General features: G+C 42.3%; 1 protein-coding gene across 1 annotated transcript; it reads left to right on the top strand.

The window, feature by feature from the left end:
• Nucleotides 1-2,117: 2,117 nt before the first annotated feature.
• Nucleotides 2,118-12,437, top strand: LOC139642939 (syndetin-like; the record flags this gene model as incomplete). Its single annotated transcript, XM_071518002.1, has 4 exons — nucleotides 2,118-2,255; nucleotides 2,848-2,916; nucleotides 10,987-11,109; nucleotides 12,366-12,437. Coding segments are annotated over exons 1-4 (297 nt in total), but the record flags the coding sequence as incomplete, so codon positions are not given.
• Between the last annotated feature and the right edge of the window lie 4,102 nt (nucleotides 12,438-16,539).

The following is a 16,539-nucleotide window of genomic DNA, read 5'->3' on the forward strand; positions in this document are numbered from 1 at the left end:
CCAACCTGAATTTGATCTGTCTACTTTGGCAAACAAGATATGAAATTGCCTATAGTGAAATTCAGCATCCACCAGCCACAGAAAGTTTGTTTCATACCCTGGTGGCAATTCATCTGACCATCTAACCACAAGTCTAGGAATTGTATTTGTAGTCTGAAGACTGTTGTAAAAGTCCTTGTTTCTCCCAGTGAATGCGGTCTTGTTGTACTGGTCTGTTCTGTGTTGTGTACCTGGCATGGTGTGGAGAGAGGCAGCGACAGACGGACGGTTCAGCATGTGGCAGAGTGCCCTCCACCTGCTCCTGCTGACACCTTGTCACGAATAGATGTAAACGTGTGTGCTTGTTTCTTTGTGTGTGTGTGTGTGTGTGTGTGTGTGAGAGAGAGAGAGAGAGAGAGAGAGAGAGAGAGAGAGAGAGAGAAAGAAACAGAGACAGACAGGGAGAGACACAGACACAAAGATGTTTTGTTTAAGCATATATAGACTCTGAGCAACCTATCACTTAAAAGCAGCAACCTGCTTTCTGCTGACTTGTTACCAAAAGCACTGTATTGTCCCCAATATGTCACCCCTATTCTGAGCACTTCCATTGAAAGTCATGTCAAACGCCACACCACAAACAATGTCCAACTTAACTGTAGTATTGAGTCTTAATATCTTATTTTAATTGAAACACAGCCACTGAGGTGAGATAATGCCACTTGTTTCCAAAGCAAATCAATGTGTTTCAAGGCTTTCAAATACATTGCCAAAAAGTGAAATTACCCCACTGCATTGGAATTTTTTTTCTCTCTTTTGTAATAAGAAATAAGTTTTAAGAATCAATACTAGACTCAATGATTTGTTGAGACAGGCATTTATATTGTGCAGTGTGGTCCAGGTTATGTGCAATAATGATCCTCATTCTGAGCAGTAAATTATTGTGCAACATGATGCTCCTCTGAATCACATCCAAGCAGTTTATTGAATCTAGCTCTAATTATAGCTGTATGTACTGACCAATTGAGTGTGCTGTGTCTTTGCAGTGTTGTCTCCTGGTAGGGCTTGCCATCTGTTCCGTCTCAGTGTATGCTTTAAGGGAGGCTCCACACTGTGGATGACTGCATAACAAACAACAGTGGAGTAAATTCACCTAAGGAGAGCTACCTCACCTTCATTTGACTGGGAAATAGCCTGAGGCATCATTAAGCAGGAACTAGAGCTCATGGTGCCTGCTGTCTGCTGCATGCTGCCTGCTTTTAACCAAGCGCTGCTCAAAACAACACCCAAGGGGGCAATTACAAAGCAGGCTCAATGGGTTTGCACGCACCTTTTCATAATTATTTGGAACAGTTTCCATTGAGGAGCCAGTTCAAACTGCTTGGTAGGGATGATGCTATATGTGGCACTGTGGCATGCATGCCGTGAGATGATGAGATCACTCATGTTCTCAGAAGGAAAAGTGGCTTGGTAAATTGTGTAGTGCTACCTTAAAATAATTAAGTACAAAGTCTTATATGTAGAGAGATAATATGTGTATAATAACATAACATGCAACAAAAAGCTGCCATATGATAGAGACAAATACAACTTAAATGTAATTCTTGAAATGGGAATCCATTAGGTAATTGCAATCTAATCTGAAGGGAAGTGGGTTGGGTTACTCATTATACCACCTGCTGTATTTGCTGCCCATGAGCAAGGCAGTTAACACTGGGAAGTGACATTTGCTAGACTTAGAACAGTGAAGTCAAATAACCCAAGTTCCTTCCCAAGTATCTATTCTATTGTATTGTATTGTATTGTATTGTATTGTATTGTATTGTATTGTATTGTATTGTATTGTATTGTATTGTATTCTATTCTATTAGGGCAAATTACTACCATCCAGTGGTGTGTGATAGCAGTACATGTCACAAATATACTGCTTTGGCAGTGTTTACACCTTTTTTTTTTTTTCTGTGTAGACGGAGCAACGTGGCCAACTATTTCTAATTTAAACAAACCTTTTTCCACAGCTTTCAAAAATAATAAGATTAAGATAATGGTTAATAAATCGCACATACGCCGCAATACAATGAACTACATTTCCCAGGATGCTTTGTATTTGTTCCGGGTCCTGTGCCTATCACGTGACGGGCAACCATGGCTTCCCTCTCGTAGTGCAGGGGCCGAACCGTTGACATTTAAACAAAACTGTGTTCATTCAGTTATTCGGCCACTGGACCAGATTTGGATTTACAATGCAGAAGATCAAGTCGCTGATGGCCCGGCAGGTGAGTGAAGCGAGTCTCCGGGGTTTGACCTGTGTAACGGTTGGCTCTGACAGCTGCAGCTAGCATACCAGCTAGCTAAGCTAACTGGCTAGTTTGACAGCTCATTCTCTGACAGATTAGAGGACACAAACAACAGGTTTAACAGCAATAATACTTCAACAGCTGCAGTTTATTTACAGCCCTTTTGCTCTACATTAAAATAAGATATATGCACGGCCCGTTACATGCACGTCTCTCTTGTAAGAGATCATCATTAGCCACAACAACAGGGCACAACAATAGAAAATGTGGGCGGTGAGGGAAGTTCTGCTCAACTTGCAAAGCAGTAATGCTAGACAGCTTGGCGAACCTGTTACAAATAACGGGCTATCGCTTTCAGAAATCTTTCCTGTTTTTGCTGTATTTGTGCGCTGCAGCACAGTAGTGTGATGTTACATGGTAAGCTGTGTGACATTGGGAGTAAACTTCAAGTGAAAAACCTTACCTGACATCTTTCACTAAGTCTGTTTGGCACTCGCTGGGCTTTTTCATTCGTAAGTGAAATCTTTGTTGTGAAGGCTATAAAGTCTAAAAGTTGGTTTTATTTTGACAGGGCCTGAAAAGCCCCCAAGAGAGCATGGCAGACCTCAGTCCTGTGGAGAATCTGAGGATCCCAAGCAAGGTAAGCTTCATGAAAAGGCTGCAACGGCTGTCGCTCTTGCTGTGTTAAATAATGAATGAAGCATTGGTCTGGGCTGTATGTTCTATGAAACAATCTGTTTCACCATGATAGAGCTTGAATAGAATAGACCAGCTCTAATGTTAAAATTGATATATGTATCCTATACTTAACCATTTTCATTAAGTAGACAGGTCTGAATAGTGAAATGCTAGCTATGTAATAGTTTTGCTGTCAGGTATGATGTGGAGAGAGAAAGACAGGTAAACAGAGAAGACAACTTTTCTGCTATTCTTCTATTAAAGACACAGTGTAAGTCAACATGGCACCTGCATATTTTGTAAACACACTTTTGACATGCCATGTTATCCACTCCACTTTTGCTCTATATAAAGTAACTATTTTGTTGACTTAACTATTTATTTAGGTCCAAAAGCAATTCTATCAAAATTCTATCAAAAGGGTAGATAGTAAGGTTGGATGAGTCAGGATGTTATTAATGTGTCAGTGGTGTACCCACTATTCATTATTGTACATTTTATACTGCTCTGTAGTAGATTACATCATACTTCCACCTTTGTTCCTAGAAAGTAGTGGAAAAAGACTGAGGTGACTAATTTTTATCAGCAAACGACATGCTTTACATCAGTCCCACCCCCATCAGCATGAAATATGGTGTGCTGTGTGCTGCAATGATATTTCAACATTTTGGAAAATGCAATCAGTCTTGGTTAGTCACAAGAAGCATTTGTCATTAGCCAGTTGTACAGGTTCAATTTATCAAGAGCGCTCAGAGTAAGAAGCAGCAATAGCTCTATATAATGTACAAAGTCACTTACTTGGCACTCTGCACATTGCCAGTTGCTAGCTTTGCTTTGACTTTGCCTTGTACGAATGACCTTCTATTAATGCGTCTAAATAGAATTTGGAAAGTGACCAACCCCAGCCAGGAAAGTGATCCCAGCCAGGTCAATTCAACTAGACATTTAATTTCTCCCCTCCTAAAGTCTTGGCATTTGATGGCCGCACATTATGTTTCCAATGTGTTGTGGTTTACACTTGAAACGTGCTGGTCACAGGGAAAGTAAATGGTCCTTTGTGGCTGACATTGTTTGGGTTGTCACCCCTGTCACCTGTTTGGTCTGAACACTTACATGTTTCTCTTTTTCATTTTGGTAAGCAGGCTTACTTGACTGATTTGTCACTTGAGTGTGTGCTGCCCAGGCTGAAACATAATTTCAACCTGGGCTGCAAATAATTAGCCTAGAGGAACTGCTTGTATGTCATTTCATCTTTTCAGACCATCTGCCATTTATTCCAAAAGCCCTGTTGTCACAAGAAAAAACATAATCAAAAGAGAGCAGCTCTTTGTGAACACAGAATGTAGGCTGGCTCTTGTGAAAGTCTCATGCGTAACAATTATTTTTTTTGTCAGAAGTAGGGCTGGTGCTAGGTGTTACTGTCCCAGAAAACAGTGCGGTGCAAGTATGAGTTTATGAGGGACAACAATGATATTTTATAATAACCTACTTATTTCAGTATCATATAGCCTAGGCCTAATGTTTTGTAGAAGATATTTCAAGGCTATTGCCAGACCATGCTCTTATTGCAGAAAACCCCCAACCATTGACACAGACTTAGCCTAGATAAGATAAGAGCAGTCATTCTCCAGTTGTAATAGGAGCCTGTATGAAAGCCAACGGGAGTGTCTCCAGAAAGATCAGTCTCTTTCATAGGAGGGATATCTTTCTGATCAGTATCAGTTGATGTGGCCAAACTGGATGTGCAGTAATCACACACCCTGGTTTTAGGCCTGTAAAGCTCAACTTCCTGCTTGCTGGAATCATGGCCCCAAGATCTACTGTAAATCAGTCATGAAGGTGTGACATGTCGTAGTTTGACAAATGGACTCAAACCCTCACTGTCACGAGTAGAGACCCATGAATGCGTGTGGACTGCAAACACCTGCCATTGTGTGTTCAACCAAAACATGGAGCTTATTATCTGATGATGTTATACGTGGACTTTATTTACTTTGTTGCTGGGCTGTGCAGTATTGAGGAAAATGAAATGGGACCCACAGGTCTAGCTTTATAAACACCCATAAAGAAGGCTATGGTCCCTCTTGATTAAAAAAGGGGAATAATCCTTTCTATATACCATGGCCACTCCTTTTTTTAAGGAGCACTGCACGACTTGACAGGGTGAGAGGGTCAAACCAAGGTGGTTGTGTGTGTGTGCATGCATGATGATATTACATATGCAAGGGTGTTGAATATAATGTATCACACCGTCCATGTGTTTCCAACTGTTTTAGCTGTGGCTCGAACCATTTATCATCCCCCAGGAGTTGAAACTAACATCTGGCTCACTGTAGGGGGGGGGAACTGCTGCGGGGATGATTGACAAATGATGCTAACCCTGGTAAACATTTGGTATGGCTTGAGGGGTTTTGACAGTGTTTGAATAATTAGCAGGGAAGGATAAAGATGAATCAGTCAGCCTGGTGTAGTAGAGTGGTGTGTGTGAGTGTTTGTGAGTGTGTGGGAGAGAAGACAGAGGGAAAAAAGCAAGAATGAGGAGGTACAGTGTGTCTTTAAAGGAAAAATCCACACTAAAACACCTTGCATTTCTGGTGTATTTTTGGGTCAGCTGGGTCAAACATAGATAATGTGATGTCACACTGAGATATTTCAGATGCAGCTACAATAGAGTTTGAGCGTATTCAAATTTTGGTCTATCTAAAACATATGATCCCAAACAATAAATGTCACATTTTTCTAGATTCACTATTTTGCACAGAGGTTCAACAATCATACTGGGAGAAATCCATCGTAGAAGAGGCAGAGCCAATTTCTCCACCAATAGTAGCCTCAGTAGACCATAATGCAATGCATTATGCTAGCTAGCTAGCTATATTTATATGCTATATTTATATTTGTTTTTCCTCAGTCATCCCAAGGAAGTTGCCACTCTGATATTTTCTGCAACTTTCCTTCATTTATAGATGAGGCTGTGCATCTTTTAAGTCATCTAATTTGAGCTGTATTTATCATATCTTTGGCAGACCAAGGGCTAAACAAGTGACAGAGGCAGCCTAAATCTCTCGTAGGTCTACCTGCTTGCCCTGTTTGGTTGGGTCCAAGACTGAATGAATTGCAGATTGCTGATGCGTAATTCTCTTTTATCTAGTGTCATTCAGTATAGCTGCTGAAGTGAAACATTTGACTTGGGCCCATTCACATATCTCAGTGCTGGGTATGTGTGCATGTTATAGAGGCCAAGCTCTTGGCTATAGCAGCTGTTAACCCCCACCTGAAACCATTCTTGTGAAGAAAATCTCATCTCCCACATTCAATTGCTTCCTTGTACCTGATGCCCTGTGGCTGTTCATATTGAAACCCCGTTGGCTTTTAAACGGTATGACATGAAGTGCAGTGGTAACCCCATAGTGATACACTATTGACGCATTTCTGACAGGACATAAACCTTTATCCAAGATTTCATTGTGAGATAATTTCAAATAATGTGATTAAAAAGACAGATCTATAGCATTCAAACCTTGGGCCATGATAGAAATTAGTTTTATCCTTTGGTATGTCACACAGAAGTATATAATAAAATCAAAATGAACTGCTAATTTTGATACCAAGACTTTTTCATAACTCACAACTTTGGTAGAATTTTTAATCCTTTTTTTATTTAATTGATGCCACAAGCTATTGCAGATAACTTTGATATTTTGTTCCCTTTGTTAATCTCTCTGGGTTCCTGAGACAGTATGTGGTGCTTTGTAGGGTTCACAGTAAGGAAAAAAAAAAAAAGAAAAACAGATTACCTTTTGATATCTTTGATACCCTTTTTTCCTCCCAGTCCCATCTGTTCAAAACTGTTTTTCCCTCTTTGACAGTTGGTTTTAAGGGCTTTCTTTGTAGGCGATATCTCCCTTAAGGTAAGCAGCAGGACTCCTGGAGGCTTCAGTTCCTTTGAGCCTTGGATACTTGATATGTGTCTTGTCTAGCCCTGCTGTCAATACTGGCAGCCCATGCAGTTACCCTCTTCCACCAATAGGGGTCACCCTCACTTTACCCATCACACACACGCCTCTCTTGTCTGCATTGTTGTGTCGGTGGATGATTACTCTGATCATACAACAGGCATTCATTTGCAGCGGGTGGCTGCACAGGCTGGTTGATATTACCTCATGAGTTGAGCCTAATGTGACTAACCAAATACCCCAGTCTAAAATACGCATTTTCTTAAGATAAGGGCAAAGCCTAAAGCGAAGACTAGGGCAGTTTCATATATAGCAGATCAGTTCACAGGCTATCTTGAGGGGGAAACTCGGCTCACTTTCACAGTTCACATATGTTAATGGCCTATGGCAAAAGCTAAAAAGTACACATCCAAGAGTCTAATCTGTGATGCCATACAAATGTACAGCCTGGAGCTCTTCTGTTAACAATGAACAGGATACAATGCATACAACTTTTCCATTTTTTCATTTTAAAAGTAGCTTGATATTACTGTGGGTCAGTTCCAAGCCAGAAAATGTAACCATACCAACAGAAAATCATCATTTTCCTCTATTCATAGTATCCCCATGATGTCACATGCATTTCCTACCAATATGGTGCTTTATCATATACACAGCTCATTGGCTGGCCGTGTCACTGGCGTGTGGTGATGGAACAGAATACTATGAATAACATTTCAAAGCTGAAATTCAGTGGTATTACCCTTTAACACAGCAGCCTACAACAGTATTGTAGCCTGGATGTGATATTGCTGTTGCTGTGATTGTGTCCTAATATCCCAGAAGACAACTGTGTTAAACCCTTGTTTAGGAGCTGATGAGAATATATGCCCAGTTAGGCCTCCATAAATATTCATCACCGATTACAATGAGGAGGCTTTGATTTGTACTGTTGAACTAATGAATGATTCCATATTGGAAATAATTGGCCCTCATCTCCGTCTCTTCACCCCACTGCCTTTCTCTCCATGCGTCTCCCTGGGTTTTCCAGTCACCTCCCATTGTTTATCCAGTCACTATTGTTTATCAGGGCCCAGCGTTGTCGAGCACCTTTTTGTCCCGTGCTTCATTTTCCACCTTCAATCAGCACTTGAGCTGAATACCCACTTTGATTCTTTGATAAGGCTTGTTAAACGCCCCACACTTTGGATGCAAATAGATTTCTAATTTCCGCTACGAGATGAGACTTTCATTTATTTGGGGAGGGGAGGGCGGTTTGTTTGTCCCTTGTCCTTCAAAGTGAATTTTGATCAAAGCCTCGTGCTGGTTGATGTTGGGTTTCACATGTGGGGCTCTCACAGGCAGAGGGGCGTTATTTTGTTTTGTGCCTGTGCAGCGGCAGGGAATTATTTAACCTCAGGTAACACTTGGATGAGTCATTCACTCAGAGATGGTTAGCGTTTTTAAAGAAGTGTTTGCACGTCATGGCGGTGGGTGGCTGAGGCAGGCAGAGGGAAGAGAGACCGATACAGACGCAGAGGTGAATTGAACAATAATGGAGCGGCTTCACGGGAGAGACGCATCGTTCTCTTTTGTTCCGCTCCTTCCTCTGCCTTTTTTCTTTCTGCTGTAACTTTCTCTGCGAGTGAGTCATCCACCTCATCTCTCTCCCCCCTTTCCCTCCCTCTCTCCCTCCCTCCCTCTCTCCCTCCCTCCCTCTCTCCCTCCCTCCCTCTCTCTCTCTCTCTCTCTCTCTTTCTCGTGCTCATTTCCCACCCACCCCTCTCATGGGGGAGCATGATCTTCTACCTCCACTCCTCCTTCTCATTCTCACACACTCACCCACACATTCCCCAGGGGCTGCTGCTCGCTCCTTTACCTGCCTCAAACACACGCCTGCCTGAACGAACACACACACACACACACACACACATACACACACACATACACAAACAAATTGTAATGCTTTATTTACATCCTTCCAATTACCTTGTATAAAGTTTATACAAAGGGATAAAGTTTATTGAATTGAACTGAAGCGAATTAAATTAAATTGTATTACGCCACATACACACATAATTAAATAATTTATCTGCCCACGTCAATTAAAATTGCTCACAAGGACATAGCCACACGTAGTAGTCACTTAGCAACACACACACAGACACACACACACACACACACACAAATGCGCGTGCACAGAGTCAGTTACATGGGTGGCACGCTTCATTGCCTTGGTGCACGGCTCTTACAGATGGTGCCTGGGAAACTATTTGTGACTAGACAGGTGTGTAACAAGGTTTTCATGATCAGTGTCGGCTATCTTGTGAAGTCAATATGGGTTGATATGTGATGCGTGGAGATCTCTATGAGAGATCAAGCCTCCATAGGCGCCCAGATTTTATCTAATGGAATATGGACGGATGAGGGACGTATGGATAGGATTTATCCAATATAATTCCGCCTCCATCCTAGCTCACCTCCTTCTAAAGCTTTTGCTCTATTTTTTGCGATATTATGCCTTAATGTGCTGATGCCTTGATGTATTGATCCCAGACTTGAGCGAATGGCTAGACTCCGCTAAATTCAGGACAAACACTTTAAATGAAGGATCTCTGACCAGGAAGCCTGCAAATTAACGACACACAACATGAGATATGGCTCTTGCCTCTAGGGATGGATGGGACAATACCTGTTATTACTATATAGGCCTATCGCGGTAAAACAATAATGATGATGACCACCCATAATTGTTATTACCGTGACCACTGCGATAACTGGCAATGTGTTGGGAGGCTGAACAACAAACAGCCCCAGGTCTCTCTCTCTCTCTCTGTCATCATTGATGTTTTATTTTCCCCAGAAGGGAAGCCCTCTCATTGGGAAGCGAACGCCGTTACAGAGGAAGTGTGTGTGTTAAACATATAACAGTCATGGCTGACAGTGATAAATCAGCGTCACCATCCTGGTCAAATCCTCCTCCTAAGGTTTTCATCTTATTAATAATTCTCAAGATAATACCTTTTATTAAGATTATTTTGTAGTGTGACATTTTCACAGGCCTTTTCGTCAGCACAGGTATTTTTCTGATACTTCCACTCTGATCTGTTGTTTATCAACCTTCCCCTTTGTATAGTGCAACATCAGAGTTATTGACTTGTGCCTATATTTCTGCTCATTAAGGCAGTCGAGGGGATTTCCGGGGAAGTGGGTTTAAAACTCTTCATCTAAAGGACTCACCGCAGCAATAAGCCTCAACGGATGCACAGCGCACTAATCAATACGGCTCTGATGTTTCCCAGAGATGTGCTGGACAGGTTTCTCCGTTGTTGTTTTTTTCTTTTTTGGCTCATTCATTCCCTCCTTTGCTCCCAAGGCTGCCTGCTTCTACCCGTGACAGCCGTCCAACGAAACAAGCTGCAATTTTCCGCTAAACCCCTTGTGTTTTCTCTTCCACTTTTTCCCACTCCACACCTCCCCTTTCCCTCTCCTTGCCCCTTGTTCTCTGCCTCATTCTTATTCTCTCCTCCCTCCGCACCTTGTCCTTCACCCTTGCCCTTCTCCTTCAACTCCTAGCTGCACCTCTTTTCCCCTTACTCCTATCTCTTCTCCTTTTTACAATTTACAATTTACAATTTCACATTTGGCAGACGCTTTTATCCAAAGCGACTTACACATGAGATTTGCATACAACACAAGCAAGTTTCTAGATACTCTTTATTCTTTTCCCCCACTGTATCGTTCCTTGCCACTATCATCCTCCCTCCCTCTCTCTCTCTCTCTCTCTCTCTCTCTCTCTCTCTCTCTCTCTCTCTCTCTCGTTCTTTTGATGTACTTTTCGTAATGTTTTTGTAAAAGTTTTTGTTTGCTGTTTTCGTTGTTAGGGAAATTATGTAATTCTGTCTTTTGGATGTTTTCTCTATGCATCTCAATGAGTCTGGATCTTTCTGAAGTGCTTTGTTCAAGGGCATTTTTAAATTCTCAGTCTTTTTCTCTTTTTCTCTCTCTCTCTCTCTCTCTCTCTCTCTCTCTCTCTCTCTCTCTCTCTCTCTCTCTCTCTCTCTCTCTCTCTCTCGGTCTCTGTCTCCCTCTTTCAGGAGGAGTTGCGGGAACTAAGGGAGCAGCCCATTGACCCCCAGGCAGAGCAGGAGATCATCAACAGCATCGAGGATCTCTACTTCTCCAACGACTCCTTTGACATGGTGCAGCACGAACTGGAGGTCAGATGCTCTGTATGAATGAATGAATAAATAAATTAACTAGAAGGGCACTCGGAGAGCGCAGACATCCGCCAAGGCCGATTGCTTGTTCGTGAGGCTTGTTCGTGAGTCTGATCCGGATCCGCTCCAAAATTGAATGGGTTTTTCCTTGGTCCATGCTACACCCTTCCACAAAGTTTCATGAAAATCGGGCCAGTAGTTTTTCCGTAATCCTGCTGACAGACAAACAAACAAACATACAAACGGCACCGAAAACATAACCTCCTTGGCGGAGGTAATGAGTGAGCGAGTGCATGTATGAAATCACTGAATGAGCACCACTCACCTGTAAAATTATTACAACAGACTCACTCCAAAGTGCCCCCCCCCCCCAAGTAAACTAATAATTGCACCACATTCTCACCACGTTTGAGCGATTCCGATAACAACAATATTGCATTTCTAATGTGAATAAATATGGTTGATGTGATTTTAACACGGTCTGACTGGCATAGTTAAAGCCCCCTCTCACCTGAGCGGCGGTCTCGCACGCTTCTGCCGAACCGCACACATACCATCGACTTCCGGATTGATGGATTGCATCCACTCAACAGAAGAAGGGTGTGAAATCTCATTAGATTTAGCTTGGTATCGCTACACCATCTGAAATGAGACTCTCAGTCAAGGGGAAAGTAATTACCTATCATCCTTTGGGCCTCAGATTCGTAATATCTTCTTTTTTCCTGGCAGAGTTTGTTTGTTGTTTACTAGATAACATCCTCCACCTCGTTTACTAATTTGACTTATGGTGCGGTGAAGTGTGTTTATTGAGCTAATTCTTCTATTTTTTTTTTTTTTTTTAATGAAGCTAGCCATCTTCTGTCGCCAGCTAAACAAGCTTAAGCTCTTTGGAATGGCTAGTGAGATATTTGTGAGACCAAAGATGTGCAGGAGTGAAGATTAGCTCCCTAGAGACAAAAGAAACCCCTCGTATGGCTTTGAGCAACAGTTTTAGAGCAAGGTTTCTACCATAATTCTGCTTTGATTGGTTTTCTCACAGGCATACATGTCTACCAGGAACTTTTATTCTGTGTTCTGAGTTCTTGGAAGTGTAACGTGTGTATATACTGTAGAAGTAAGATGAGCTTACAGGCTTTGTTTGTGGATGTTTCTAGACAAGCCTCAGATGCTGTCATGTGTGTAGGAGGATGTATTGTTTCATAATACATGTGATAAGTTTGTATGTCCTGTTTCCGTGTGTGTATGTGTGTTTATAGAAACTCCCACCTGAGCTGAACCTGCAGGAGTTAGAGGAGTACAGAGACAAGCTGAAGAGACAACAGGCAGCAGTAAGTTAAGTCTCTCTCTCTCTCTCTCTCTCTCTCTCTCTCTCTCTCTCTCTCTCTCTCTCTCTCTCTCTCACAGACACACAGTCACACACACACACACACACACACACACACACACACACACGCCCCCACAAATGCCGGCGACCCCATGCCATGCCTAATTGATACCTACGATTGCTGCGTGCATCCATCTGTGCTGCGAACACAGCATCTGTAATGATATACTGTACAAGAGCACTTTCAGCATTACTGCAAATTACTCTTGCATGACTGGGAATTTTATCGTTTTGACTGGATGAAACTCTTCCTCCGGCTTTGAGCGCCAGTTCAGGAACTATGTGGCGCAAGTGGCTGTCTGTAAAACAAGAATGTAGTCAAGAATATTTTCATATCATTAATCCCAATCGAATAGTTGTCTAGCTTTTCTATTTTTTGCTGAGAATGCTCAGGGACTCCTGTGGCCCTGAGGACCCACTTTCCCAGCCACTATACATTTGTATCGTGAGGTTGAGTTAACTATTATGGGAATTTTGTTTGTGCTTCTTCTTTGGGTACTGCATTTTATAACTAAAAGACCCAGATTGCCAGATGTGAAAAGCTCCGGTCATTGTGAACTGCAGGGCCAGTGGAGAGAGAGATGAAGCTCGGAGGAGAAGGGAAGGTGGGGTCAGGCATGCAACGTGAGAATATGTGACAACCAGGCCAGTGTTTTTTTTTGGTGCCTGAAACCCTGATGGCAGGCCCCAGTGACGTCAATGACCTCTCCTCTGTTTGGCTCCCGGAGCTAGAGGAGGGACATTTCCATAGTGGGCGTCATACTGAGGGCAGTCAGGTGCTAGCAGGTTCCAGACCTGAGAGCTGGCCTGTCAACAGGTGCTATTTATGGACACATGTGGGAGACAACAGCTCTTGTCCCCTCTGCCCGCTGTATTCCCTCTGTCCATCGCAGATTTCTCCCCCTTACCGTCTTTCTTGACATTCAGTTTCCTTCTCTCACTCGTCCTCTCACTGGCTTTTTACTCTCTCTTGCCTCTCTCTCTTGCTCTCTCAGCATTTCTTTCTTTTTTTTTTTTTACCTCCATACCTCCTCCTCTTATCCTTTGTTTTTCATACACCCACCCTCCTCCTCCACCTCCCTCCTGTTGACATTTTTGGCAGTCGCCCACACAACTGTCTGTTTAGTTGAGAGGATGGTCTAGACTCTGTTGCCTGTGGCAGGGTGAGACCTACAGGTTTGTAAAGCCTAAGAGCACACTCTCTCTTCCTCCTCTCTCTCTCTCTCTCTCTCTGTCTCTCTCTCTCTCTCTCTCTCTCTCTCTCTCTCTCTCTCTCTCTCTCTCTCTCTCTCTCTCTCTCTCTCTCTCTCTCTCTCTCTCTCTCTCTCTAGCTAGCTTTGAGCTTGGGGGCTCCTAGTGGGTAAAGCGAGGGTAATTGGTCCAGTGCGCTTTATCGTATATGAGCAAACTCCTACCCCCCTACCTGTTCACCCAACTCAGTACCCTGAGGCTTGTGACACTTAAAAAAAAAATAGAATATATATATATATATATATATGTGCGTACTTTGATTTGTTTATATTGATTTTTTTCTATACAATTTTCCTATTTTTCCAACACAAAGAACAACTGACGGACAAAGTTGCTAGCCAAAATCTTGTATCTAAATTTGTAAAATCTCTTACTGCTGAATTGAAATTCCACAGGTCCATGTACAAAAGAGAGGTGAAATACAATGGCATGCATCCAGAATAAATGAGTAAATAAGCAAATAAGTAAATTAATAATTCAACATAAAACTCAAAAGATATAAAAATGTTTAAAGAAATGACAAAGTATAATAAGTACATCAATAAATTCAGGAAAAATATAAATATATATAATAGACTTGCATACAGATACACATTGATAAACACACACACACACGTGCACCTATACATACATATATACATTTGAAAGAGAGACCACAAAAACAAAAACAAAACCTTACTGAGATGTATGAGTTATCCATTTTATCCACTTTCTCTCAGAAACTTCTCTGTATAGAGAAGACTTCTCTCAGAATAAAAGTCCTACCATCACATAGATCACTGTAAGTTTGGGAGTGATTAAAAAAAAATGGCAGGTTTTTCCAGGAAAATTACTGCCGCATGAGTTGGAAGTTGTTTTTGTATGTGGTTACACACTTTGAATGCTAGCAACAAAGCAAGACTGTCGCCATTACAGAGATGAGCCCCTGTGATTGGTTTCATGCTTTGATCTGGTTCAATATGGGGAGTTCTGAGGCTGGATTGTGGAATCCATGTTACATTATGCATCAAAAGTGAGATGGAGGAGAAATATTGAAATATGCTAATAATAGAGGGCAGTTTACAGGGCCCATTGAATGTATTATCAGTGTTTTTTTTGTTTTTTTAATCACATTTCATTTGACAATAATGTGCTGAGAGAAAAATCCTCCACAGGACAATCTTAAAAGGAGTGATACTGGCTCACAGTGAGGTAATGGAAATTCATCTGGAATACCTTTTGTTTTATGGTGAAATCATATACGTTGATGGTCGTGTATGTGACGTGTGTCACCAAACTAGCGCCGATCTCCCATTGCCACTGATGGAAACACCATCTTAACAGGTGGGCAGCCTATGTGTGCACACATACTGTACACACACGCTTGGCCACTCAAACACACAGCTGTCAGTGTGTGAAATAGAGCATAGCCCTCTGTGAGGAAGCGATAATAGTGCTTTCATATTCTCACCATGGGTCCTGTCCTGTAGTAAATGTCTTTCCTTCTGTCAAATGATGTGAAGAATCCCCACACTCTTTATCTGTGACGCCATTTGTTAACGCAGCTTGATGTAGATGTGTGCGCCTGTATGCGCAGGTACATGCGTGTGTAAGGTGCGAGGGAAAGAAACTAACTGTAGCTCTGTGGTTGTGAATGTGTGTAAGAGAGAGAGACATTTGGTATGTGCTTGTATCTCTGTTTTTCACTCTTCTGTTTTTCACACTTCTGTTTTTCACTCTCCTTCACTATTCCTGCAGCGAGAGGTGTGTGTGTGAATTGGTCTGATGGCATAACCCCCCCCCCCTTCTTTTTCTCACCTTCCCCTTCCTGAGTCATCTACTGTGGGGTAGCATAGACTCGCTGTGGTATCGGAGTAGAGAGTGACTGCTCCGCTCTCCTGCCACAGTGTTCTAGCCTAATTGGCATCGCTGACACATGCCTGACACAGGCTCATCTCACGGCTAATTGCCTTGTCTTGCTACGAGACCGTGACCCATACGAAAGATGTCAGGGGCGTGGTTTGTGTGTGTGTGTGTGCGTGTGTGTGTGTGTGTGTGTGTATGTGAATTTTTAGTGCATGATTGTGAGTTTAGTTGTGTGTGTCAATGCCTGTGCATACACATGCATGCATGGAATCCCTAATTAACATACACACACATATATGCATGCTTGTATTAATATATTGAGAACCTTCATTGACTACAATCATTCCCTAACCCTTAACCCCAACCATAACCCTCCATGCCTAATCTGAACCCTAACCTAAACATAATCCTAATTCTAATTTTAACGCTTAATCCAAAATAGCCAAAATATCCTCACTTTCGAGGATTTTCTTAAGTAGTCCTCATAAGTATAGAAATACAAAAACACATACACACACACTGGAGTTTGACAGCTGTGGAGCCATCATTAGGGAGAACCCGCTAACAGTATCTCAACATTTGGCATCACGGTTCCCATGCATTTGAAAGCGACTTTTCACCAGAATGTAGGCTCCGGAGATGTTGGAGGAGGCAGTGTTAATAACTAGGGTGAACATAATCAATTTTTAATACAACTTGAAAGCTAAAGATGGCTATACTTCCTGCAGCGGTAATGATTCTTCCCCCTTCCCTCAGTTCCTGTAATGCTTATGCAACCTTTGACTAATACCCAGTGCTTAATTTGTAAATGATGAGGTCCCGGAACACCAAGTGGTCGGTGTTCCTGTGAGTCGGTGTGGAGGGAAAAGGTTCCGGAACATATCAAGGCAACAAGCGCATTGGAGGCACGGTGGTGCTCAGTACAGCCATATAGCTTACTGTAGACCAAC

Source organism: Centroberyx affinis, unplaced genomic scaffold (assembly GCF_046629955.1).
Source record: "Centroberyx affinis isolate AG114_WGS23_722 - 3 ecotype Tasmania unplaced genomic scaffold, CSIRO-AGI_Caff_v1 ptg000548l_1, whole genome shotgun sequence".
Classification (NCBI taxonomy): domain Eukaryota; kingdom Metazoa; phylum Chordata; class Actinopteri; order Beryciformes; family Berycidae; genus Centroberyx; species Centroberyx affinis.